This window comes from Prionailurus viverrinus, unplaced genomic scaffold (genome assembly GCF_022837055.1).
Source record: "Prionailurus viverrinus isolate Anna unplaced genomic scaffold, UM_Priviv_1.0 scaffold_42, whole genome shotgun sequence".
In the NCBI taxonomy this organism is placed as follows: Eukaryota; Metazoa; Chordata; class Mammalia; order Carnivora; family Felidae; genus Prionailurus; species Prionailurus viverrinus.
This window is the reverse complement of record NW_025927609.1, coordinates 1,513,346-1,539,967: the sequence shown is the minus strand read 5'-3', so window position 1 is coordinate 1,539,967 and position 26,622 is coordinate 1,513,346. Positions and strand designations below refer to the sequence as shown.

General features: G+C 53.9%; 1 protein-coding gene across 15 annotated transcripts in view; it reads left to right on the top strand.

Annotated features, from left to right (window-relative positions):
- The window catches only part of ADARB1 (adenosine deaminase RNA specific B1), a 141,688-nt gene that overhangs the window by 73,101 nt on the left and 41,965 nt on the right, over window positions 1-26,622 (top strand). For 11 of the 15 annotated variants that reach the window (XR_007149673.1, XR_007149674.1, XM_047846942.1 and 8 more), the window contains 3 exons: window positions 17,456-17,530; window positions 21,033-21,967; window positions 25,580-25,694. Coding sequence is in view for 13 of the 15 variants with exons in the window: in XM_047846939.1 (XP_047702895.1) it covers window positions 17,456-17,530; window positions 21,033-21,967; window positions 25,580-25,694 (1,125 nt within the window). In the remaining 2 variants the exon portion in view is untranslated. Of the gene's footprint in view, window positions 1-11,859; window positions 11,881-17,455; window positions 17,531-19,702; window positions 19,880-21,032; window positions 21,968-25,579; window positions 25,695-26,622 lie in introns of those variants that run through there. The other 4 variants (XM_047846940.1, XM_047846935.1, XM_047846938.1 and 1 more) reach the window with 3 other exon arrangements.

Genomic DNA, 26,622 nt, shown 5'->3' with positions numbered 1-26,622 from the left:
GAATTTTTCCTAAGACTGGTATAATGTGAGCTTTTCCAAACTCAATTATGTGTTAGAACAGCGTAGCAGCGGGTTATGTGTTGGCCTCAGGAGTGATATGATCTCAGGGATCTTCCATGGCTTCCAAATGACCCACAGTCACTCCCTTCTCTGGCGCGGGTCACTGGCTGTTGACTGTGTGAGGCTCACGTAGATTGGCTGAGTCATCAGAAAATTACGGTTTAAAAGGAATACTGTGCAATTTCAACATCACCCGGGACCTCCACAAAGCAGAGGCTGCTGGGACAGTCAGGCCCCGCACACCAGCCTTCCCGGGGCCCCAGCCAGTCCAGGTGGCTGCCGCTGTTGCCTTCTTTCCACTTGGGGCACAGCTGCTGAGTAAAACATTGTGGCAGGCGGGTGACGCAGCATTCTCTTGCCCCCCCCACCCCTCATTGTGTGACAGAGCCTCTGTCTTCCACATTAAAGGCTTTCTCGTTGAATACTTACCTGTCTTAATTGTGATAACGCCCTTATCTGTGCCTAGCCCTCCCGCACCCCGTCTGATGACTGCTGTCACATGGGCAGCAGCTCTGAACTGTGCTGAGGTCTGAGGCTGGGATCCCCCATGTTTCCAGGATCAAAAAGAGAACAGGATGTGGGGACCGTTTGTAGAAATGGAGACCCAGACCCATAGAGGTGTGCTTCCTCTGAGTCCTGCTACAGAACAGGCCATCTATTCCGTGTAGAGTCAGGAGATGCAGCCGGTTGTGGGTGAAGCAGGCAGCACCCGAGAGAGCAGGTGGCTGTCACACCAGGCTTCTCCCTGGTCTCACCTTGCTGAGAGAGTGCCTCCTCGTGAGGTGCCGAGCACTATGACAACTCGAGACACAGGGTTGGATGGAAATTACCCGTCTATCCACCCATCTACCCGTTCATTCATCCACCCATCCGTCTCTCATCCATCCATCAACCCATCTACTTTTCCATCCACCCGTCTACCCATTCCTTACTTATCTACCCATCCATCATCCATCCACCTGCCTATTTATCCATCCGTCCACCCATCCTGTCCACCACCCACCCATCTACAGCTCTGCCCATTCACTCATTCATGTACCCGTCCATCATCCATCTACTAATCCATCTATCCTTCCACCCCTCGTTCATCTGCCTGTCCACCATCCACCCATCCACCCATCCATCCATCCATCCATCCATCCATCCATCCATCCGACAGTTCCCATTAGAGCCTTTGGTGTGCTGGCACCAGGGGCTTGGGCATGCACAGGACAGGCAGGTGTAGGTGATAGGGTGGCAGTGGCAGAAGGACTGCCCCAACTCTCAGGCTTGGGATTTGCTCCGGAACGAGCCACCTCAAGTACCATTCGGTGGACGAGGAGGGTGGATTTGTGTGATGCACTCTGCTCTGCTCTGTGTGTTGGGGAGGAGGGGACGGCTCTTCCCCAGTCTCCGGCAGGAATCGACGTCGCCTGTCTTCCAGGAGAAGGGCCCATGCGCAGACAGTTGCTGAGCCCTGCACCCCAACAGCGAACAACAGCAGAAGATAGAAGGCCTAGGTTTTCTAGAACCTGTTGTGACAGATGTGCGTGCATTTCGTGGCTTTCATGCTGAGGGGCTTCCCGGCACAGGTGGGGACCCTGCTTGCTTGGGAGGAGCTCCTTCCGCCAGAGGGGACGCTTTAGAGAAAGTCAGAGACGCTCCAGGTCGACAGTTGAAATCGTAAAGCAAACCTGTAGAGTAAGGTTTATGAGGTTGTTCTGGAAATAGTATGAAAATTGGCTCAAATCTGAACACTGCCTGTCCTTAGTGTAATTACTAGTGTTCACGTTGAAAATATCGTTCACGTCGGCTTCTTTTCCTGATTCCAGAAAATACAGTGTGTTTTTCAGATAAGCGAGATTTTAATTAGGTTGTGTTAAGCAGAGCAAATAGAGACTGCGTTGCAAATGCGTTGCTAGCGTGCATCCATTTTGAAGGACAAAGCGTGGTTATAACCACAATGCTCCGTGAAGGCTTTTCTTCCACCGTAGTCGATTCTGAGCTGGTAACGTTTTGTTGTTCTGGAATCAGGCTTCAACGACGCGTGTGCATTTGCTCAGGCATGCCATGCTGGGGAGCAGGGGAGGCCGCGAAGGAGAGCGAGCATGGCGGTCCGTGCACGTGCACGTGCGAGCACAGGCGGGCAGTGCGAGGGGAGAGGGCCGGAGGGCATGACCGCGTGAGGCGCAACCCCAGTGCTCTGAGACAGAGCCGGCCCCTGCCGTCCGTCACCCGTGGCTTCAGGCTTCTTTTTGTTCTTTTCCAGAAGGTTCGGGAGTCACGCAGGGGGTCGCCCCCGTGCCGGCCCAGCAGAGGAGGGTGGGCGAGAACAGAGCGGCGCACAGGCGGCTGCGTGGCCGGGCCTGGAGGCACAGCGCGCGCGACGAAGAACGCAGCGCCTCCCCAGGGAGAGAGCCCTGCGTCTTTGCCCACCACGTCATGTGGCGCACCCTGGGCGGGCGGCCTGGGAGCCTCGTGACGGATACCCCCAGCCGGAGTATGCACCCTGCCCTCGTGTGGGGCCTCTTACACCCCAAGTCTGGGGGGATCGCTGGCTCCATCCCGGGGGTTCTCGCTCGTCCTCTGGAGCCCCTTCTGCGGTGGCCGTGGGACAGTGCGGGAGAGAGCCGGCGGCCATCCGAGGGGTTTGTGGGGACCTCGTAAACCACAGAATTTCATCTCAGGCAGACTCGTTTCTGTGTGTTTGCTAGGTATAAAACAGACACGTTTAGAATAGTATGTGTAATGGTGCCGATCGAGTGGAATGATGCCTCAGATTTGCAGATCGCCTCAGTGCTCAGACTCCTTTGGTCCCCTGGTACCAGCGATATCTGTCTACGGAGGCTTCTGGCGAGTTGGGGGGGCCTGCCCCAAGGTCACCGTGTGACCCTCCCTCACTGTGCCCCCGGGTAGCCACATCCCGCTGGCTTGTCGTCTGCCTGGCAGGTTTTAGTTCTGCGTGTGGTTCGGCCACTTGCAACGTCTCTCTGAGGTCCGACGTCGTGCGGGTCTGCAAGGCATCCTGTATTCGCCGTTACACCTGCGGGACGTGTGCAGCTCTGTCAGGGGCTGCAGCACAGGGGACTGTGGAGACGGAGCCCACCGGCTTCAGACGGGGGTCTGCGACTTCCCAGCCCGCTTTCAGAGTCTGCAAAGTAAGGCATGTGTAGGACGGTGGCTCAGAATGAAAACTCCATTTTTGTCATTATGGAAGCAATGCTTATTGTAAGAAATCGGAGATACAGGCGCAAAATTAACTTCATGAAAAAGGAAAAGTGATCATTCTTTTTTTTTAGTTTTTAAAAACGTTTTATTTATTTTTTAAAAAATTTTTTTTCAACATTTATTTATTTTTGGGACAGAGAGAGACAGAGCATGAATGGGGGAGGGGCAGAGAGAGAGGGACACACAGAATCTGAAACAGGCTCCAGGCTCTGAGCCATCAGCCCAGAGCCCGACGCGGGGCTCGAACTCCCGGACTGCGAGATCGTCGAACTCCCGGACCGCGAGATCGTGACCTGGCTGAAGTCGGACGCTTAACCGACTGCGCCACCCAGGCGCCCCTAAAAACGTTTTATTTATGAGAGAGACAGAGAGCAAGCAGGGGGAGGGGCAAAGAGAGAGGGAGACACAGAATCCTGAGCAGGCTCCAGGCTCTGAGCTGTCAGCACAGAGCCTGACGCGGGGCTCGAACTCACAGACCGTGAGATCGTGACCTGAGCCGAAGTCTGACGCTTAACTGACTGAGCCACCCAGGTGCCCTGCAAAGGTCATAATTCTTTTAGCAAAACCTTTGAATCTAAGCAGTCTTCAGAGTTTCGTCCAGTTGTTAGAACTGGAATCAGAGTTTGAAGGTTAGTGGCAGTTCAGTCTTTGTGTTGTGTTATTATGGTGGGAGCCCAGTAGTGCTGACTCGTGCTTCGGGCCTTCCCAGCGTCCCCCTGGGAGGTGAGCGCACACTCGAAGACCCCCACCCCACCGCGGTGCTAGCTGCTCAGAGCCCTCCTGCTCGGTGGGGTTTGCCTGGAGCACCTCCTACAGCCCCCTGCTCTCTCCCACCCAGTCCTGCTGAACCTTGGGATGGTTTTACTCCCTCCCAGACACCAGCATGGAGAAGGCCAGTCAGGCCAGGTGTTCCCGCAGGAGGCATGGCCTTGGCCTTCGTGGAGGCCACTCATTTCTGTTCACCGTACAGGGACCCTTCCCTGTACTCAGCCAACCTGTGACTTTAATGCTCTCTGACAGTTTGACAACTGACATCTTTCTTTGCTTACTTACAAAGAGGTACAACTAAGAAGCTTATCAAAGCCCATTTACATTTATTCTTTTATAAGTTTTGTTCCTGTTTGTGTACCATTTTTTAAATTGGGTGTTTGTGTTTGTATTATTGACTATAAAGGCTATTGAAAGATCGCCTGAGGAGACGTGGCTCTTATGTCCAGGTGGGCTGGCACAGGGAGGTCACTGAGTCCGTCCCACCCCCTTACTTCCACCCCTCCCTCCCTCAGGGTCATCTAGAAGGTGCTGCCTTCTGACAGGGGCGCTCCAGGGCCCCTGGGTGTGCAGGGAGATGCACGGCCATTTATCCAGGGGACTCGGCAGAGCTGATGGAAGAAGTCAGCCTTTCCTGGAGGTGCTCTCCCTCTGGCATCTGCCATCACACCCGTGGCCCACCAGGTGTGGATCAGGGGCTGGGTGAGGACTGGGCCTCAGGCTGTGTGAGCCCCAAAGCAAGTTGTCTTTGTGTTTTGTGTTTGTGGGCACACCAGTCGGCCCATTCTCCTGCTCCGACTTGGTGCTGCGTGTGGCCCCGTGCAGTTCTGGGCTTCATTGCTTCGTGACCATGACCATGCCCGGCTGTGCGAGGTGCTGACTGCGAGTGACTCAGTCCTGGCTGCTCTGTTCTGTGCAGCCAGCCCAGTGCTCAGCTGAGTGAGCTGGTTACGTGTAAGGGGGCGGTTCCAGGGCTCACGTGTCTAGAACACTGGTGTACTGAAAATCTTCCCGGATAGGATTTTAACTCATAATATAACTGGCTTTTATATAAGTAAGATGCACTTTTGTTGGCTGATTGTTTGCATGCGATGCCCCACCTGACTCTGCTTTCTTATCCTCTAATGTAGTCATTGTGCTGTCGAGTGCAGAGTTCACAGATCGCACATGCAAGGGTACTGCTTAGAGGCAAACTTGAGACTTGACTTTGAAAATATATTTCTTTCTTTTTTTTTTTTTAATTTTCTTTTTCAACGTTTATTTATTTTTGGGGACAGAGAGAGACAGAGCATGAACGGGGGAGGGGCAGAGAGAGAGGGAGACACAGAATCGGAAACAGGCTCCAGGCTCTGAGCCATCAGCCCAGAGCCCGACGCGGGGCTCGAACTCCCGGACCGCGAGATCGTGACCTGGCTGAAGTCGGACGCTTAACCGACTGTGCCACCCAGGCGCCCCGAAAATATATTTCTTTAAGAATTACTTTAATGCTGGGGCTCCCGGGTGGCTCAGTCGGTTAAGCATTTGACTCTTGATTTCAGCTCAGGTCCTGATCTCATAGTTTGTGAGTTCAAGCCCCACGTCGGGCTCTGCACTGGCAGTGCAGAGCCTGCTGGGGATTCTCTCTCTCCCTCTCTCTCTCTCTGCCTCTCCTCTGCTCATACTCTCCCCTCTCTCTCAAAATAAATGTATAAACCCCCCAAAATTTTTTTTTTGAAAATCTTAAAAAAAAGAATGACTCTAAGTCCCTGGAAAGTATGAATAAGCAGCCCCTCTACTGTGTGCTGTGGAATTTATAGTGTGGACACAATCAATCCCCTGCACTTGTCTGCTGTTGTCTCAGTATCTCTGCTTCAGTTACTGTCTGTCTCTTGTTGTGTGAAGTGAGCCTGGAGATCTGATTTACCAAAAACAGCCTCAGGCGATGGGACGTGGAGAAGCATCTGTGCTGGCCTGCTCCGCGCAGTGGTGGTGAATGGCCGACACCCGCGGTGCTCACCGCGTGCAGGGACCGGGCCGCATGCTGTGAGCGTTACTGACCAGAGAGACCCGGAGCCCCGAGAGCCTTGCAGGAGGCCTCCTGGCTAGAAATTGAACCGGGCTCACTGGGACCATCACACCAGCACCCCCTCCACCTGCTAACAGCCGTCCTGCAGGCCACACATAAGTGCGTCAGGCTTCCAGTGGAGTGTGACCTTGAACAAGGCCCTTATGACCCATGTAAGAGGAGAGTAATAATCATAGATACTGGGAAAACACTTCTCAGTCATGAGTTGTACTCAGAAGGTAACCTTTCACATTGGTAGGAACCAGATCACAGCTGCTTTGTTCACAACTATTTCTGATTTAAGGACTCAAGAGCAAAGTTAGTACTTAACTTTAGACGCGTTTTCGAGAAAGCTGCTAATAGAGATCCAAGCAGGAGTCAAGATGTGATTAGTTGGGGTCACTGCAGACAGGACACCCCCATCTTGCACACCAGGAGGCACAGAGGATCAGCTCTGAGGCCTGCTGGGAAGGGCAGGGGGGTCTGGCCAGAGAGGAACGCTCAGGGGGATGGGCGCTGGGACTGGTTCTGGGGGAGCAGTGGGCCTTCTGGAGCAGTGGGGCGGCCGCAGCCTTGGCCCAGGGCCTTCTGGGAGCAGTGGGGCAGCCACAGCGGTGGTCCGGGGCCTTCTGGGAGCAGTGGGGAGGCTGCAGCGATGGCCTGGCGCCTTCCGGGAGCAGTGTGGTGGCCTCAGCGGTGGCCCAGGGCCTTCTGGGCACGTAGCGTCTATGGCTCCAGTGGTCACAAGCCTGGGAGCCTGCCGTGGTGGGGCTCACGTGCAAGCGTGTGCTGGGGGAGAAGTCACACGTGTTTGGGGTGCTCTGTTGGCCATGTCAGGAAAACCCTAGAGAGCAGGTTTGCATCCTTGGGTGGAAGCAAGTGACTAGAAGCATGTTGGAAATCTGGGGCTCTCATCTTTGCCAAGGCAGTCTCCGTGCTCGCCCTCTGCTTTGGGCCCGTGTGCTTGCCGCTGGCCGGCTCCTCGGCGGGGTGCCCAGTGTGGGAACTTCTCTGGTCGCTGTCTCCCCATGCCGCCGTGCTGAATGCGGCCCGGCTCAGCGGCTGGGGGCTTTGTGTTCTCTAATAAGGTCCTGGTTGTTAACAGTAGCTCGTCTGTTTTTGGACAAGTTGACATCTAGTTGGCACGTTTTAGTAAAAGTTATAAATTAGGAAAAATTGATAAAATCCTGTGTCTTTCCTTCTGGCAAAGACCAGCACATGGCCCTCATTAGAGCAGCAGACCCGGAGCGGAGAGGAGCCAGCACATCGTGCTCCCGTCCAGTAGGCCGCCGGCCATCTGCGGTGTTTGTGGTCTCAGAGCAAAGTGCGGCCTATTTAGGGGAAACAGCTGTAGCAGCAGGTTAAGCCCCTGGGACGGGGCAGGCGCTGGAGGTGGGGACTCCCGACCAGCTGCGGGGCTCGGCTAGGTTGTCTGAGCTGCGGTGAGCCCCGTGTATCTGACACAAAGGCAGGGCTCTGGAGAAGGAGCTGGACGTGGGAGAGCTCGGGGCCACTCGTCGGGCCCATCCTCACAGGCGGGCGCTGGGCATGTAGAGGCCAGGAGGCCGAGGTGCCTGGCCTCACAGCCTAGTGGGGGAGGCCGGCGGCAGGTGGGGAGGCAGGCTGCACGTCACAGGCCTCGGTGAGGAGAGGGAGGTGAAGAGTGACACTCTGTCTTAGGACGGTGGCAGATGCTCTCCCGGGTGGCGGCCTGTGAGGAGGTGCAGCCTGCCATGATCTGGGGGAAAAGCAGGGCAGGTCTGGTGACCCGAGATCATGCGGCTCCGTGTGGAAAGGCAGCTGGCAGGGTGCTGAGGATGCCCCTGGGATGGGCGTGGTGAGGAGGGACCAGGGCGTCCCCCTATACGGGGAGAGGTGGCCCCCTGGCTCCAGCAGGCGGTGGGGGAGCCTGTGGGTGTGGGTCCGAGTGCTGCAGGACTTCCTGGTGACCTTTATGAGACACCCTGCTGCGGTGTGGGGGCGATGTCCGACTCCAGGGGCAGACAGCGGCCGCGTCACAGGGAGGATGCGCGGGGCCCCGGCTCGAGGTGCCCGGTGCACGGGACGGGGCAGAGGTGGGGAGGCTGGGATGTGTGGTGCTTACTTCGGGAGAAGAGCTGGTGGGGGGGGGGGGGGGAGGAGAGAGAACCCGGGTGGCTGGAGGTGCCAGGCTTGAACACCGGCTGCATGTGCGCAGGGCAGGTAAGACTGCAGAGGGGACACATTCACCCACGTTTGCATTGGTGCAATCACTACCGAGCCTGCAGCCGATCCAGAAGACGCCAGGGTCTCCTGTGCGCCGGGCCTCGCGGGGCCCTCCCGCCTCCCCCGCAGCACCGCCCCTGCACCCTCTGCCCCCAGGTGCCACCCGTGCCCTCAGCATTAACGGGACGGGGGACTTTGCCCACAGCGACAGGGCTGCAGCTCCTGTCACTTGTCCGATGGCAAAGGGGGTCACTGTCGTGTTTGTCCTCCTGACGTGTGTGCTCTTCTGATTCAGGAGAGTCCCCTTCTCTTCGGTGTTCCCCTGCTGACATGATGAGTGCTGTTATGCATCGCTGCGCCTTTTTAAAAAAAAATTAAGACTTCGTGTTTTTAGAGCAGATTTTGATTCACAGCAGAATTGAGGAGAAGCTCAGATTTACCGCCCCCCCCCCCAAACACCACCTCCTGCATTACCAACACCCACCACCTCAACAGTGTGCCTCTTACGGTGGACAGCCTGCACTGGCACGTCCACACCTGATCTTACGATGTTGGCTACTATCTGTGGGTTTGCACGAATGTGTGATAACACGTGTCCACCATCATAGTATCGCAGAGCTTGTTTTCACTGCCCTAAAAGCCTCCGCATTCTATCCATTTATCCACACCACCCCACCACCCCTGGCAACCCCTGAACTTGCTGTTGCCTCCATGGTCCTGCCTTTTCCAGAACGTCGCACAGATAGAATCGTACAGGATGCAGCCTTTTCAGATTGGCTGCTGTCACTTAGTGAGATGCACCCGCGGACCCTCCGTGTCTTCGTGGCGTGACGGCCCGCTCCTTCTTAGCGCCGAATACCATCCCGTCGTCTGGACGCACCCGTGTGTTTGCCCATCACCTCCCGAAGGGCACCTTGGTGGCTTCCAAGGTCTGGCAGTTATGAATAAAGCTGCCGGAAACATCCGCCTGCGGGTTGTCGTGTGGACGTGAACGTTCACCTCCTCTGGGTAGACCTCAAGGAGCACGACCGCTGGGTCGTATGGTCAGAGCGTGTTCGGTTTTGTAAGAAACCGGCAAACCTTCCTCCGCGGCGGCTGCCCCTCTCTGCTTTCCCGCCAGCAGTGAGGGAGCGTTCCTCTTGCTCCGCGTCCCCGCCAGCGATCCGTGCTGTCGGTGTTCCGGGTTGTGGCCGTTCTCACGGGTGCACGGTGACGTCGTTGTCGTTTTCATTTTCTTTCTTTCTTTTTTAATATGAAATTTATTGTCCATTTGGTTTCCACACAACACCCAGTGCTCATCCCAACAGGTGCCCTCCTCATTTTCATTTTCCTGATGACGTGTGACGTCTGTATGTCTTCTCTGGTGAGGTGTCTCTTCGGGTCTTTGGCCTACTTTTTAATCGGGTTGTCTGTTTTCTTATTGCTGAGTTTTAAGTGTTGGTGTATTTTGGATATATCTTCTCTTATCAGATACACGTGTTGCAAATATTTCTCCCAGCCTCTGGCTTGTCTGCTCATCTCTTACCAGTGTCTTTCGCAGAACAGAGATTTTACGTTTTGACTCAGTCCAGCTTATCAGTTAGGTTGTACCTTTGGTGTTGTATCTAAAAAGTCGTCCCCCTGTCCAAGGTCCCCGAGGATGTCTCCTGTGTCATCTTCCAGGCGTTCGATAGTTTTGCATTCTACGTTTGGGTCTGCGATCCGTTGTGAGCGAACTGTTGTGAGGAGTGTAAGGTCTGCGTCCAGATTCCCCTTCGAGCGCCCCTCGTGGAAGAGACTCTTTGCCCCCTTGATTGCCTTTGCTCCTTTGTCAGGGATCCGTCGGCTGTCTCCGTGTGGCTCTCCTTCTGGGTTCTCCGTTCCGTCCCATGGATCGATTTGTGTGTCCTTTCTCCACCACCACACTGTCTTGATCCCTGTAGCTTTACAGCGAGTCCTGAAGTCAGTAGTGTCGGTCCTCCAACTTTGTTCTTTTTCAACATTGTGTTGGCTATTCTGGGTGTTTTGTCTCTCTATAAACTTTAGAATCGGTTTGTCAATAGCCATAAAATGACTTGCTGGGGTTTTGATGGGGATCACATTCAATCTACAGACAGACCAAGTTGGGAAGAACTGACATCTTCACAGTATTGAGTCTTCCTATCCATGAACATGGAATATCTCTGTGTTAATTTAGGTCTTTGATTTTGTTAGAGTTTTATAGTTTTCCTCATATAGGTCTTGTACATATTGTTAGGTTTATACCTAAATGTTTTATTTTTTGGGGGGTGCTAATGTAAACAGTATTTTATTTTTTATTTCAAATTCCATATATTTATTGTTGGTATCTGGAAAGCAATTGACTTTGGTATGTTAACCTGTTATATTGCAACCTAGCTATAATTACTTATTAGTTCGAGGAGGGTTTTTGTTGTTGTTGTTGATTGCTGTGCTTATTATAATTATTCCAAGTTGCATTTCATTAGAAAAAACGTTTGTAGCAGTAATGCATGAACTTTATTTCCTATGTACAGCCTGCCATATCTTGTTCAATGCATGCAGAATCTCTGAAGGGTAATTGAACATCCATTACTTGGATGGTTGCCTAGAAAAAAAAATATTTTATTGTAAATGTTATAAATTGAATGTTTCAGATACTTCAGTGATAGTATTTTGTTTGTATAGTAGTGAAAGCAAAATACAAATCATGAAATTTATTCTCTAAACATACATGATTAAGTTGTTGAATTTCAGGTTACTTTCCTTCAAATGATTTAAGAATTTTATATTTTGGTTACCTTTGGTGCATAATCAAATCATCATTTAATATTTTTGCTACAGTTATAAAATTAACCTAGACTTTAGCACGTTGCTTGATTTATAGTAAAGAATCAACACCAATAACCGCCATTTTAACACTTCTCTTTTTAAAAACTTGCAGTGTATGGCTGTTAAAAATAAAACCCATAACAACCACAAGTAATATGTAAAACTTTTCTTTTTTTTCTCTTTTTTTTTTTTTTTCTTTTTTTTTATTTATTTTTGGGACAGAGAGAGACAGAGCATGAACGGGGGAGGGGCAGAGAGAGAGGGAGACACAGAATCAGAAACAGGCTCCAGGCTCTGAGCCATCAGCCCAGAGCCCGACGCGGGGCTCGAACTCACAGACCGCGAGATCGTGACCTGGCTGAAGTCGGACGCCCAACCGACTGCGCCACCCAGGCGCCCCTGTAAAACTTTTCTTAAAACCATTCTGTTTTGAGAATAAAAATGGATAAAATCCAGTAATAATTGCTAGTAATTTTAACCAAGTTTACTGCTTGTCTTAAACATTTTTTTTTAAATCTATACATTTTTAGTGAATTCCTAAAGATAGTATAGCAGTACAATAGAGAATATTCCTGTTCCGGCACATCTTTAGTATAAGTAAGTCATGTTCTTTATATTTATTCCAGAATATGTTTTTTCCCAAAGGGAGGGGAGAGCATGAAGAGGTAGGAACATGCCCAGCTTCCCTCTCCCTGGTGGAGAGATAAGGGTACCGTCAGAAGACAAGAGGAACGTTCTTTTTACACACATGTTGTGTACTTCGTGTTACAACATGTGCATCTACAAAGGTACAATAATACAGCAGATAACTGTCCGCCACCCGCCACCTGAGAAATAGAACATAGCGGGTTGAATCGTGCCATTTGAAGTCAGTTCTTGCATGCGGTCACCCCACGTCCAGTCCCGTTTGTTAGGAAGTACTCGTTACTGACTCGGGGCACCACGTTGTCCGCGCGGTGAGTTCTGGGGTGTGCTTGTTGTGACCCTGGACTTGGCCGCCATCACACCGATGGGTCGTCTGCGAACCATGCATGCTGTTTTGGGCGTTGACACCGCACTGTGTCCGGTCTGGGAGGTCTGGCCCTGCCTCATCGCTTCTCTAGTTGGTGCTTGTGGCTGTTCGGACTTGTTCCTTCCTCCACATAAGCTTTAGAACCAGCTGGCCTAGTTCTGTTGCAATTCTAACTGGAATGCGGTTACCCTTAAATCCAGGTCCTTTGATGGCAACTTGAGGGGTCTTTTCACACCTTGGTGCCCCCCAAGCCTAGCTTAGTTCCTACTGCTGCAGGGGCATTCCGAAAAAGGAGGAAATTATTTAAACACTGCTGTCAAATAAAGCTTTTCTCTAATTGGCCGTTCCTGGAATTGTGTTCCGTATGGGATTTTTGTGGGGCTTTAATTCTTAATGTGTTTGTAGTCCAGGCCAGAAGAAGTGCTTTGCAGAATGAAAGAAAAATGGTTACGTGAAATGCCCTAAAGTGCTTGCATTTATTATTTTGCTTTGTTTTATAACCTTTGGTGTAAGAGTTGGCATTTGTAGAAGCTGAAAATGTTGACTTCTGCTCTGCAGGAGATTTTTGGCTGCCATTCTTAATGTGCATGTACCACACGCCCCCGGGCACAGCCTGATCATTTTCTACTGTGAGACATTTCCCATGTCCTTTTTTTAGGGTTTGAATATGTAAGAGCAGGTGAGCAAGGTGAGCTCTACAGGTCAGGTGAGCCCCGTTAGAGCCCGGCACCGTTGCGCTCGGACTCACCGTCATTACTGTTGCAAGGGGGACTCTCGTCGTCCCAGACCTCCAGGGGAGCCCTCCACGGACCGGGGGTTGCTTCATTGTGTAGTGTGCCTTTTGCTTACTCTTAATTTAACTTCTTATCTTGAGATCACGTAGATCCACACATAGCCGTAAGGAAATGACACGAGAGAGGGCCCATATTTGCTTTACACAGTGCACTCCTGCGATGAGGATGTTGACCTCCATACAGTCAAGATCCAGGACGTTCTTTTATCACACCGATCCCTCCTGTTGCCGTTTGGGAGGCCACACCCACAGCCTCCCCAAACCTTGATGACCGCTAACCTGTTCCCCATTTGTACAGTGTTCTCATTTCAAGAATGTTATGTATCAACGGAATATACATGGGTCCGTGCAGTGGCCACGAGATTGGTTTTTTCCAGGAAGCCCTATTCTCTGGCGATCCCTCCGGACTGTTGTGTATATCAATAGTTTGCTCCTTTTCATTGCCACATAGTATTCCATGGTTTGGATGGGCCACATTTTATTCATTCATTCACCTGTTGAAGGGCGTCTGGGTTGTCCCCAGTTTGGGACTGTTAGGAATCAAGTTGCTATAAACACTCACGTTTATTACAAAAATTTTTTTTTAGTAATCTCTTCACCTGACGTGGGGCTTGAACTCGTGAGTTCAAAAGTTGCACGCTTTAACAACCAAGCCAGCCAGGTGCCCCCGGACACAGTTTGTACGTGAACCGTGTCTTCGTTTCTCTGGGATAAAATGCCTATGTTCAGTTTTCATTTTTTTTTATTTTTTTTATTTTTTATTTTTTTATTTTTTTTATTTTTTTATTTTTTATTTTATTTGTTTATTTTTTTTTCAACGTTTATTTTATTTTTGGGACAGAGAGAGACAGAGCATGAACGGGGGAGGGGCAGAGAGAGAGGGAGACACAGAATCGGAAACAGGCTCCAGGCTCCGAGCCATCAGCCCAGAGCCTGACCCGGGGCTCGAACTCACGGACCGCGAGATCGTGACCCGCCTGAAGTCGGACGCTTAACCGACTGCGCCACCCAGGCGCCCCGCCCATGTTCAGTTTTTAAGAAGCTGCCCAACCAACTGCTCTCCAGAGCGGCCGCCCCGTGTTCCGGTCCCGCCGGCCACGTGCGAGGGATCTGGTTTGTCTGCGCCCGTGCCCGCGTGTGCGGTGGTCACCGTGTTGTCCGTGAGCCGCTCTCACGGGTGTGTGGGGGTGCCTCACGTGGTTGAAGCTGCACTTCCCCGGGGCTGACGGTCGCGGACCCCGTGTCGTGTGCTTCCTTGCCATCTCTCTCTCCACGTATATCGTCTATGATGATACTGGCTGTTCATGTCTCCTGTCCGTTTTCTGACCGGCTTGTTTTATCGTTTAGTTTTGAGAATCTCATGTGTGTCCTATTTGGATACGTGGCTGTCAAACCTTTTCTCCCCATCTGTGGCCTGTCTTTGTGTCTCCTCAATAGGGTCTCAAGCGGGAGTGTTTTCTTTGGAGGAGCCCAGTTTGTCAGCGTTTCCTGTCACGGGTCGTGTATTGGGTGCCAGTCTGCAGGCTCTTTGCCTCATCCGAGACCCTGAGGGTTTTCTCCTGTGCATTCATTGTTTCTCATTGAAGCCCCTGGTCCATTTTGAGTGGGTCCCATGCAGGGTGCAGACTTGGGTGCCCCAGGGCTCCGGCACCCTCTGTGGACAGCACCGTTCCTCCTCCACGGCCCTTCGCTGGCACCGTCGTCCACAGCGTGACCTGTTGGTCAGGCCTCTCGCTAGGTCCCTTGTTCTGCACGTCTGTCCCTCACCGACTCCACGCTGGCCTGCTGACCGGTGCTGCTCAATCAGCCACTAAAATCAGTTAGACTTACTCCTCACTTCCTTCTTTTTGGTGACGGCCGCTTTAAAATCTTTTTCCAGTAATTGGAACATCTCTGGGTTGGCATTCTGTTGATTGTGTTTTTTCATTCAGTTAGAGATCTTTGTGGCCCTCCGTAGGATGAATGATTTTTGCTTTGAAACCTAGACGGATTATGTTCCAAGAGTCTTACTGGAGCTTCTTGTTTCCGCTGACTTTCTCTCACGCCGCTCTCTCTGTCAGGGGAGGGGGCCCCCCCTCATCACTGCCGTGCGGGTCCAGGTTCCCCACAGGCCACCGCTGACAGTTCCCAGGTTGCCGCTCTTCCGTGGCCTCCACTGACGTTGCCAGGTGGAGGCGAGTCTTGACTCCCAGCTGGGCCTCCCCTGACACCCCCAGTGGGGATGAGATGGGCACCTTGACAGGCTCCCCGAGTGTCAGCCCTGACTGTGCGGTGCAGGTGGGAAGGTGGGGTCCGGCCGGGGAGGGCGTTTCCTCCGTCAGTTGCCTGTCGAGCTGGCGGGTGCCTGTCTTGGACCTTTGGCCACAGTCAGTTCTTGTTTGGTTTGTGTGTGTTGTCTCTGTCTGTCTCTCGGTGTTTCCAGGTTACCAGCGTCTTCGGCTCCCGGTCTGGGATAACGATGCAAAAAGCAGGCCCGGGGGGCTCCCTGCTGCACAGTTCCTTGGTCCCCAGCTCGTCGGCGACCTGGTCTGTGACCTGGCCCGCCTTCTTCCCTCCCCCCAGAGCCTTTCCGATGTTCGCTTTAGATGTCATGTCCAGGAGAGTTGCTTGTACTGAGCTGGAGGAAAGGAAAGATGACCCCTGCTTCACTGGCCACTGTGCACATCCCTTCTGCTGTTTTGAAACCGGTGTTCAGCCAGTAAGAACAGAGTGCCCTGCGCGGGTGTGAGTGTGTGTCCAGAGTTAATAGTTGGGGTTCCTCTGACGTGCCCTGTGACTGTGTGCTTTCCTGCAGGCCACCTGCCGGCCGTCTTCAGGGTGTGCCCCCGGCCTGCCCTCTCGCTCGGGTTAGCCGTCACACACCCGTCTTCCCAGTGAGTGACCCCTCAGAGCACCTGCATTCCACCGAGGGCAAATTGTGGTTTACCCCGTGACGACCTCTTCCCTCCTACTTTGGACCTCGAGGAAGTTCCTCTTTATTAAAACTTTCCGTAAGGGAATGTTAAAGCACGTGCAAATTCGGAATTGCAAATGGAAGCCTTCGTGCCCATCAGCGGGCATCAGCACACCAGCACGACCCCTCTGTGCCACCCGGACACCGTCTGCTGTTCTCTGCACTCGCACTGTGTTCTAGTTTATAGTAATAAACCCCAGATGTTACCATTTTGTGTGTAAGTACTTCAGAATATATCCCTAAAATTTAAGCACCATTTCCACCCCTGAAACAATTAATAATCCCTTAATATGATCAGCTACTCAGGTGATGTTTATATTTAAATTTCTCAATTGCAGAATCTATTTGATCCGTTTAGGTTTTATAGTATCTACCCTGTGCTTTGCACCAAATACATTTTCAGCAAATATATCATGAAGTAATTAGTCAATACAAAATAGCAATGCTTTTGAAACTATGTGGAACACTTTCTTGAATAAAGGACTCTAAATAGAGGGCCCCCGGCGGCTCAGTCAGGGGGACAAGCAGGTCTTCACTTTGGGGTCGCGGGTTCGAGTCCCACGTGGGGGCAGAGATTACTTAAATCGATAAAATAAATAAAGGGTTCTAAATAGAAACCCATGTAACTTTTGGCAACAAATTTGCCAGTTATATGTTGGGATTCGCTATTATTAACACGCGATTGTCATGAAAACACACATTTTAGATACCTGAGGGACATTTACGACACGTGCCTATTTCAGCACATTTTCGTTACCGTTATCCTGAAAGCACTGAATTTGCCTTTTAGTGACTTACAGTGTAAGTTTCATTTCGGTTTTATTCCATACAAAGAGATTGTGGCCAGAACATTTGCAGTCTTTACCTCGCTCGCCGTCTGATGGGGCCCTTTATTATGGATAATGCGTTCACACAGCCTTGCAGAGCACAGCCACAGTATTCAGGAAGACGGGGCTTTGAACTTGCTCGCTGTCGGAGAATCGGAGTAATTGTTCCTTGAGGGTGCCTGTGGTTTCTGCTGCCAACAAAGGAAGTCACAGGTGGCTAAGGGGCGAGGTCCGACTTGAACAGCTGTGTGTGCCCTTTAGTGGCACCCACACGAGGTGCTGTTCAGGACGAAGAAAAGAAGTGGGGGGAAATCCTGCGGTGGCCTTGCTCCGGCCAGACCAGAGTGCTCTGGGCGGTGGTGGCCGTTGGCATGGGCTGGCGTGTGTGTGGCTCTGTCGTCTTCCGTTGTGACATGGAGCGTCTTCACTGCGTCCCATGGGAAGGCTCTCTCCGAGCCGTCCTCGTCCTCCCTGCCCTCCAGGGCCCCGTCCCCGGCACGGTCCGCCCCGCTCAGACGGCGCCTCCCTTGCCCTGTCTCCTTCCACCTCCGCCGTCCCTCCTGGCGGCGCGGCCCCGGCTGGCGGTCCTTCGGTGTCCGGGACCGTGCCAGAGCGGAGGGCGCATCCCCGCGTTCGGTGCTGGACGACAGAGTGGCCCTCCTCGTGTGAAGGCGTCTCCTCTCACTTGCACTTGTGTCGCGGTGGTTCCCGCACAGCGGGCTTACCCCCGTGCTCCTGCGACGGGCACGCTCAAAGTCATTTTCTTGCTGTCTTTCAGACAGAAACCGTCTCCGCCAGTCAAGAGACCCTCACGAGCACTTTGCCATGGACGTAGAAGAAGAAGAAAACATGAGTAAGACCTGGGCCCATCACGTAGCGTCAAGTAGCTAGTTCTCCGTTACCATCGTAGTGTTCTTGTAAATAGTTGTAATGAGACGAAATTGGGAAAAGTGATTTCCTTTCCTGCGAAATGGGCTGCTAACGGTGGCATGTTTTAACTTTCTGATGTGTTCCCTGCAGTAGGTGTTGGTACTTGTGTGGGCACTTTCCTCACGGCCGTCTGTCTGGACCTTCCACTGCCACCGTTCTGGGACCGACACGTGTGTACTAGGAGGGAGAACACGTGTCTCTAGATGCACGTGCCTCACAGCCGCACGGGTTCGTGCCACGTCGCGGCGTGGGTCTCCTACCAGTGGCTGGATTTTCATGTGTGCAAATCTAAGATACCCTTTGGGATTGATTGAAATACTTGGTCATTTGGGAGAAGAGTGGCTAAATTTTCCCCTGCAAAGACAGCGAATTCTCCCTGTGCTTTGAGGGAAGGGGGCTCCCGCAAGCCCGCTGATTTCAAGTTTCCAAGACTTGGGCGAGCCTTTGGGCTGCTGTGGACCGGAGCTCACCGTGGGGCCTGCTCTGTCTGCCTCGCTGTCCCGTCTGTGGAGCAGGGCGGCGAGCCTCAGGGGCACACAGCCCCCCCACCCCCCCCCCGGCCCCCGCAGTGGTGCTCTCTGCCGAAAGCAGTTTGCGGAATGCACTTGTCTCTTCTGTTTTACCTTTACTCCCCGAGAGCAGTGCATTTGGATAAGGTTTAAAGGCTCCCACAGAAGTTGGGGCAGTGACAGCGAGGACACCATTTTCGGATCTGCATCCTTACTTGCAGCGTCTGGTCGTGCCCAGGGAGGAGCAGGCAGGCATGCACGCCGGGTGACTTCGTACCGAGACTGGTCACCGTGCCTAGAACACCGCCCAGTACGTCTCCCTGTGACTTCTCCCAGGGCCGACCAGCTGAGGCCTTGGGCTTGGGCTTGCGGCCACTTAGGACCCGGAAGCTCAGCGGGCAGGGCGCTCCCGCCTCCTGGGCCGCCGAGCTCTGCAGTGCTCTGGGCCTTGGTTGCACGAACCACACGGAGAACGTGCTCTTTGGCGGTTGCGAGTGTGGGAAAGCGTGACCGTAGCGCTGCCCTCCCCCGCTGCCTGCAGGGTGCTGTCTTCCGGCGGGTGTCCCCATCAGAGCCTACTCTTAAGGCCTGTTTGGGGCGCAGCCTGTCTTTGCTCGTCAGCTCCACTCACCGCGGCCACTGTTGCCCGGGCACTAGCCCCCCGTGAGGACCGTGTGAGCACGTGTCCCCTAAGCCTCCTTTTCTCGGGGCCGCGGGCTGTTGTCCGCCTGGCGTGGGTGGAGACTTCACGGCACGCAGATCCTGTGGTAACTCACCAAGATGGAGGATTCTTCTGGGTGATTTTCCTGAAGGGTGAACGCAGGTTCCGGTCTGGAGGTCTGTGGTGAGGTCCCACATTTCCTACCGTTTGAAAAGCAGCAAAGATTTTATTGGGTGGCGTTCACGTCCGTGAATTAGCGTCGCGCCCACGTCTGCTTAGGAAGAGCTGTGATAGCAGGGTCTGTCTGTCTAATTCAGTGTGTGTTTCCTTTACACAGCAGCACCTCTGATAAGACGGGATACGAGCAGTGTCTGAGTGCTTCTGAAGCAAGTAACAACTTGGAATTTACGTGAACTCTATTATAGGAAGCGTATTTTTTTTTTCTTTTACATCTCAAGATTGTTTGTCAATCCAATACTGATCATTTTTATCTCCTAAAGGACAGCCTTTGTTTCAGAGACAGTGAGTCTGTGATGGAACACACTTGCACGTGTGTCTACACGGCCTGATTTTCCATGTCGATAATCCTGTTTGGCAACCGCGTCAGGATGTTTGCAGTCGCCTGACGTGTGACGTTCTTGCCTATTCGTTCACCTAAATTCTGTCTTGCTCTGCCCTTTTTAACCTTTGTTTCCTTCGAGCACCGAAAGGAGTAACCTATCGAGCTTTTGCTGGAGGATGTTATAAATGAAAATTTAGTGTCCATTCCGTCAGCTTTGTCAACTGGGAGAAGTGGTGTGTGTGTCGGGAGTACTGGGGAGTATTTGACGTCTGCAGAGAGAGGTCGGCAGCCTCCCAACCTCCGCCTCCATGCAGAGTCCGTTTCCCAGGGTCTGGGCTTAAGCCAGGGTTATTCTTTACATCCCAGCTGAGGGCCGGCCGCCCCGGAAGTTTGACAACTTTCACTTTGGGGATTGGTGGCCGTCAGTCGGACTCTCTGTCCCATTTATCCTCCCGTGTCCACAGTGCTGTTTGCTTAGCGTCACGAGCATCTACTTCTGGATTATGTACCGTGACCCGAGGGCCGCCTGTCAGGGCACTTGTAAGTTGCTTACACGTGTAAAAATTATTTCGGTTGCTAGCTGCATCTTTGAGCGCTAATGAAAGGTCTTCCAATGCAGTCCCACTGACAGGGCCCCGGTCATTACTCCTACGCTTCACGCGGCAGACGGCCTATGAAGATGAGCGGGGAAAACAGGGAATTGGTTCTTTCTCTCTTTTTAAAAAAAGCTTAATAAACTTACAGAGAAGAGTAAATGCCTTTTAATTCCCCGTTTTGAAATTAAAGTCATATTTATTTCGCCAAACTTAGAGAGTTTTAAAATTATCTTCATTAACTGCAAATAGAAACTACCTTTAAAAGGTGGGACAGGCAGCTTATCCTGTCAACCCGTCAAATATTTGTTTCTTAAAAAAAGACAAAATCGCTGCCTTTACTTGGAAAGTTAGGAAGTGGTAGCCTGTTCGCAGCTTGAGTTTTATGTCTTGTTATGTACTTTTTCCTATCGTGGAATATATTAAGGATTCAGAGATAAATCGATCCCTGTATGTCATGAAAAAATGTAAGTTAATACTAGAAGTGAGGCTGTATCCCTCAGTGATGACATGAGGAGTTTTCCCAGATTGATTCACGGACTAAATCCCACGACCGCACATAGTGATCGAATATTCTAACCCTGAAACACTAATTCCTTGTGAGTGCATCTTGTAAATCCTGGCCCTGCTCCGGGAGGTGCTGCGGTCCGGAGCCCGGTGTGGGCGCAGTCAGAGCAAGTGACATTGAGAAGGAGGAGGATGTGTGTCGATACTGACATTGGACTTACTGAGGGAAGCTTTTTCAGGATTAATTTATCACCCCACACCCCGATAAGCTTGAGTAAAGCATCTCTAGGCGCTTCAGAATATTCTTGTAGAAAACAACTGTTTTAAAAATCCACCCTTGAATGCAAAAGCAGTCGGGGACGGTAGTCGCAAGTGGCGTTGGCCACGAGTTAGCGAAACGTACAGTTGCCCGTCTTGGTGCAGGTGGCAGTTCTTGGGTTGAAGGTGCAGCCCTTGCACGTACGGCCAGAGGCAGAGTGAATAAGCACACATCACTTAACCAGTTACAAAGAGAGATAAAGGAATCTATAAATTTTGCATTTACAAGATCCTGCAACGAAGGCGTTGTAAGTTACTCTTTCTGGGCACCGCAGGTTCGAGCAGCACAGATGTTAAGGAAAGCTGCGGTCTGGACAGCGCGCCCCCCACGGACGGCAGCGCCCCCGGGCCTGGCGAGGGCGCCCCGCTCTCCAACGGGGGCGGTGGCGGCACCGGCCGGAAGCGGCCCCTGGAGGAGGGCAGCAATGGCCACGCCAAGTTCCGCCTGAAGAAGAGGAGGCGGCTGCCGGGGCCCGCGCTGCCCAAGAACGCCCTGATGCAGCTGAACGAGATCAAGCCCGGCCTGCAGTACGCGCTGCTGTCGCAGACGGGGCCGGTGCACGCGCCTCTGTTCGTCATGTCCGTCGAAGTGAACGGGCAGGTGTTCGAGGGCTCCGGCCCCACCAAGAAGAAGGCCAAGCTGCACGCCGCGGAGAAGGCCCTGCGCTCTTTCGTTCAGTTCCCCAACGCCTCCGAGGCCCACCTGGCCATGGGGAGGACCCTGTCCGCCAACACGGACTTCACGTCCGACCAGGCTGACTTCCCCGACACGCTCTTCAACGGCTTCGAGACCCCGGACAGGTCGGATGCGCCCTTCTATCTGGGCTCCAACGGGGACGACTCCTTTAGTTCCAGCGGGGACCTCAGCTTGGCCGCGTCCCCGGCACCCGCCGGCCTCGCGCAGCCTCCCCTGCCCGGCCCTCCGCCGTTCCCGCCGCCGAGCGGGAAGAACCCCGTGATGATCCTGAACGAGCTGCGGCCGGGGCTCAAGTACGACTTCCTGTCGGAGAGCGGGGAGAGCCACGCCAAGAGCTTTGTCATGTCTGTGGTGGTGGACGGCCAGTTCTTCGAGGGCTCGGGCCGGAACAAAAAGCTCGCCAAGGCCCGGGCTGCGCAGTCTGCCCTGGCGACCATTTTTAATTTGCACTTGGATCAAACACCGTCTCGCCAGCCCATCCCCAGCGAGGGCCTTCAGTTGCATTTACCGCAGGTGAGGAACTGTGGTGCTGCCGGAACGGTGGCCGTGTCTTGGCAGTGCTTTCAGACAGGGCTTCGCTCCTCCTTGTCGCTGTTGGCGCCCCGTCCGCGCGTCACCGGTAAGTCTGGCTCCAGGTGTCCCTGCCCTGCCCTGCCCGCGCCGGTTGTGCCGGGCCGCCCGTCCAGGGCCATCACACGCGGGCGGGACCCACAAAACCCTGTCCCCCAGAGCAGTGCCGTTCGCGCCCTCCAGGCTGAGCCCTGCCCCACCCCGCACGGCAGCCCGTGTGGCTCCCTTCCCACACCGTCCGCCTCTGTGGGGACCCGCGTCCCACAGCAGCCTGTGACCGGAGCACGGGGACCACATCCCAGGTCAGCGGTGCTCCCTGCAAAGTCTCACCGGAGAGTCCCGAGCACAGAAGTGAGGCTGCCCGCGTCCGGGTCAGGGCGGGTGTCCCGCAAGGCCAAGGGCCCCCAGGCCAAGGGCCAGCCAGGCAGAGGGCGCACCGTAGCAGGTCTGTGAGCCTCTCAGAGGTGGGAGAAGGAAGGGGACCCTTTGGTGGCACTCCAGGGGCCCGGGAGTCCGTACCTGGGATCCGTGCGGGCTTCCCTCCTGCTGGGCTGGAGGTAGGTGGCCACACTTGCTTGGCCTAGGACGGCCCTCCCTCGTAAGACCAGGGTGGAGACAGGATTTCAGGGCGGGCTCCTGGCTGACTCGAAAAGGGAAGAGAGGAGGGGGAAACAGCTGTAGCTGACATCTCTAAATCCTACGACTCTGATTACGTCTTGCTTCTCTTCTTGGAAACCCAGGTTTTTTTTTCTGGCCTAGTGTAAAAATTACTCTTTTAGAGAGAAAACCTGATGACTTTATTCCTTTTTGTCAAAGTATTACTGCTAAAGATAAAATCTGAACTGGTTCGATGGGAAAAAAATGAAGGGCTCCAATTGCCACATGGGACAACTTGCATCTGTCTCAGAAGAATCCAGGATGCAACAGCTTCCCAGTTGTCTTTGGACACAGTCAGGGTAACCTCCCGAAATGGCCAGTAGTGCAAGGTTTTGGGAAAAGAAACTTTATTTTGCCTAAAGCAACCAAATGCGGCATAGTATAAAGTAACCCATTCAGAATATTCTACTGGTCTTTTATGAACCAAAGAATCCCTTCCCCTCTTGACCCCTTGCTGACATTTTTCAGAAGATTCCACAAGGCGGCCCCCTAGAGAGGATGTATTTCGGGCTTCCGTGGCTCAGTGCGCTCTAGCTTGGGTGCAGATTAGCGTCTGAGGCCACCTGACTCCTGTGGCGCCTGCTGTCGTGTTTGAGGCGAACCCCGTGAGCCCCAGATGCCTGGGTTGGCTGCAGGCTGGCTGGCTGCCCCACGGCAGGGAGGAAGACAGGGGTCCCTGAGCACACTTACCCCTGCTCCCCAGCCTGGCCCCATGCTTCTGCTCCACCGGGGGCCCCGGGGAGCCTCACTGGGGAGGGGCGTCTATGGGAATCCCGTATGAGGGACAGGGTGGGGTGCTGTCAGCCCTGTCTGATGCCACTTGCCTGGAGTTCTTGCAGGCGCCCAGTGGTCGTCTCTGAACCTCTGGTCGGGGCCCAGGGGGCCTGCAGGCGTGGAGCTAGGTGTCCTGTCTTTGCTCACAGCGCCCCCACTGTGGTGTCTCTGGAGCCCCCTCGGGAGCTCAGGACATGCTCATGCTTTCCTGGGAGGGCCTGGGGTGGCCTTCGCAGAATCAGCCCTTACAGCTTTATTTCTGGACTGTGTTGCCTTTGGCCCGGAGGTTTCCAGACGTACATCCTGGAACGGTGAGCATCCTCACTGCTTTCCTGGAGTAACCCTTGAGGGCGTTGGGCCGGCCCTCCCTGCTCGTAGGACTTTTCACCTTCATCGTGTTCCTGGTGGTGGCCCAGGGTTTAAACCCAGAGATGCGGCCGCAGCCCCTGCAGGTAGTGGATTTTGTTAACGCGGCACAACCAAGCGGCCAGCGCCGCAGCCAGCCTTGGACCGGGGCCTCGCAGTTCCTGGGCGCTGCCTGGGGCCGTGGGGACACGGGTGTGATTCGTGTGGCGCCCGACGTGCAGAGGGAGACTCTCTTCCTTACTTGTAGGAATGAGATCACAGTCTCTTTAAGGGGAAGAAAAACTGTCCCGGTGCCCCAAGTGCCTGCCTCTCACGAGTCCGTGTCACCGTAAGGGCCCAACCTGCACATCTCTGAGCTCTGTGGTTTAGAACTTTGCCAAACCTTCCATCAGACGCTTTTCTTTTCTCTGGCTTATCCTTAGCCTCTCTTAGGATTTGTTCTTTTATATAAGTTGGAACACGTGATCCTTACTCTGATAGCCTCACCACCGTGTGGCCTGCAGCCATGTGTGTGGCGTGGACCCTCTGCGTGGGACAGGAGGCGGGGGGGGGGGGGGGGCCTGCTGCCCCGCCCTGCGTCTTGTGTCCACGCCCACGCCTCTGGCTCGAGCGCAGTCTTCCTGGGCTCCCTGGTATTTTCTGGTGCAGCAGCAGGAGAGCTTTCATGGCAACTTTTGCTCTTCAGAATAAGTCGTCATTCGGGATGCGGGACGTGTCTGTTCATCTGGGGAGTGTTTTCCTAGGGGCCAAGCCGGGACACTGGATCCGGCCGTTTGGTTGCCAAGACAGGTGTGGGTTCGGTGGGGACACGGCTCTTCACACACGCCCCCGTCAGGCGGCATCTCCCCAAACCCCGATACCCGAGATGAGTTGCGAGCCGTGAAGGTGGGACTGTGGCCACGCTCTGCCGGGTGTGTCTGCTCCTGAGCAGCGTCCTCCGGTGCAGGCTGTGGGCATGGAAACGTGCCAGGCGCCCTCACCCGTTCCCTCGGAGAGCGCGGCCGCTGGTGCTGCCCGCGGCCGGTTGGGCCGAGTGAGAAATGCCCTTCCGGACGCTCGTGAGCGCTGGTTTCTGGGCAGGGCAGGGCGGCTGGTTTGCACGTTGGAGAAACCGAGGCACGAGAGGCTGGCTGGCTGGCTGCCCCACGGCAGGGAGGAAGACAGGGGTCCCTGTGGGCACTCGCACCCTGCTCCCCGGCCTGGCCCCAGGCGCCTTGTGGGAACTGCCGTGGGGCTCGGGCTTCCACACACAGCCCCTGTCCTTGCCCTGATGTTCCCTGGCCCCGCCGGCCCTCCAGCCGATGGCAGCCCTTCCGTGTTGAGGGAAAGAAGCACTTTCGTTTCCTTCACAAGCCCTGATGCTCCCGGGAGTGTGGCCCCGGAGGCTGGGAGAGCCTGGTGCAGAGCAGAGGGCGTGCGGGGCAGGTGGCCCGGGGTGGCCTCGCTTCCCTCGTCCGAGGGGATCCCGGTGGACCAGACTGGTGGCACCGGTTCTGGACCGTCCTTGTCTGCGAGATCCGTTGAAGGAGTCCATCCAGAGCCTCGAATTCCTTGGACCTCTGTTTCCGGGGAGCGTTCTGAAGGGAAAGCACACAGACACACACACACACGCTCACTCACACGCGCTGGTTTGCCAGATCTCCCTGTGTGGTTTTCCAAAAGAGAAGCCGTCTATGAGGCCACTCTGAAGGGACCGCTGTGTTGGTGTGCACAGGGCGGGTGCGGGCCGCGCCCCTGACTCCCTGCTGTGGTCCTCAGGTGTTAGCGGACGCCGTGGCTCGCCTGGTGCTGGATAAGTTCGGTGACCTGACGGACAACTTCTCCTCTCCTCACGCACGTAGGAAAGTTCTTGCCGGTATCGTCATGACAACAGGTAAAACATTGGGGTGCCTTTCTTCGCGCCTAAAAAAGAGGGGAAGACGGTCAGACTGTGACCATCTCTGGGACCCTAATGGGAACTATCTTCCTAATTCTTCAGAGTCCTTGTCATATGCAGACATAGGAATTGCACCTACAAATGTTCAGTTTCTTAACCTCAGTTTTTTATTTGGAGACGGCACACTGTATTAATGTCTGGTTCCTGTAACCATAAAAGAGTGGTTTTGATCTACTCTGGAAAAGGGCAGCAAAATGCACTTCTGTCATTTGAAAGTGGGACGTATCTGACTTCCCAACTAATGGTGATGCCTCCAGATAGTTTGTGTGTGACTTTTATCGGGCAGACGAGCAGCTCTAGCAAGAGCAGAAATTGCTTGGGTAAAAAGCACTCTTTGGGATGACACATGAAACCCTATTAAATGAACCTGGAAGTCCCAGCAGGACAAGGCGCCCTCTCTGAGTTCTTTCCCTCACCCGGGGGTGAGAACGCTCAGCAGCTCCTGCTCCTGGACCACCCCAAGAGCAGGAGGCCACAGCCATGCCCCCTGCTGGGTCCCTGCAGCTGGCCAGGCTGGGGCTGAGTCAGAGGCTCCTTGTGGGGCCCTCTACACTGGGTCGTCCACTCAGCCCCGCTGGCCGTGTGCAGACATCCGGCCCTAGGGCCAGAGAGCAAGCCAGTGGTTTACCTGTCTACACCTGCCAGCCAGGAAGAACGCCTCAGTCCTCTGTGGGGTCCCTGCTCCGTCCTTTTCTCCCGAGGTCGCTCTCCTCTATCTGATTGTGGACAGGATGTGATTCCGTGACCTTTGGCATTGATCCAGCCCTCGATGCCCTAGGACACGTGACTGCTGCTTTAATGATGATGGCTTTTCGTGCACGATGTGTTTGCCGTGGCACAGCTGAGAGCGTGTCTGCAGTAGCAT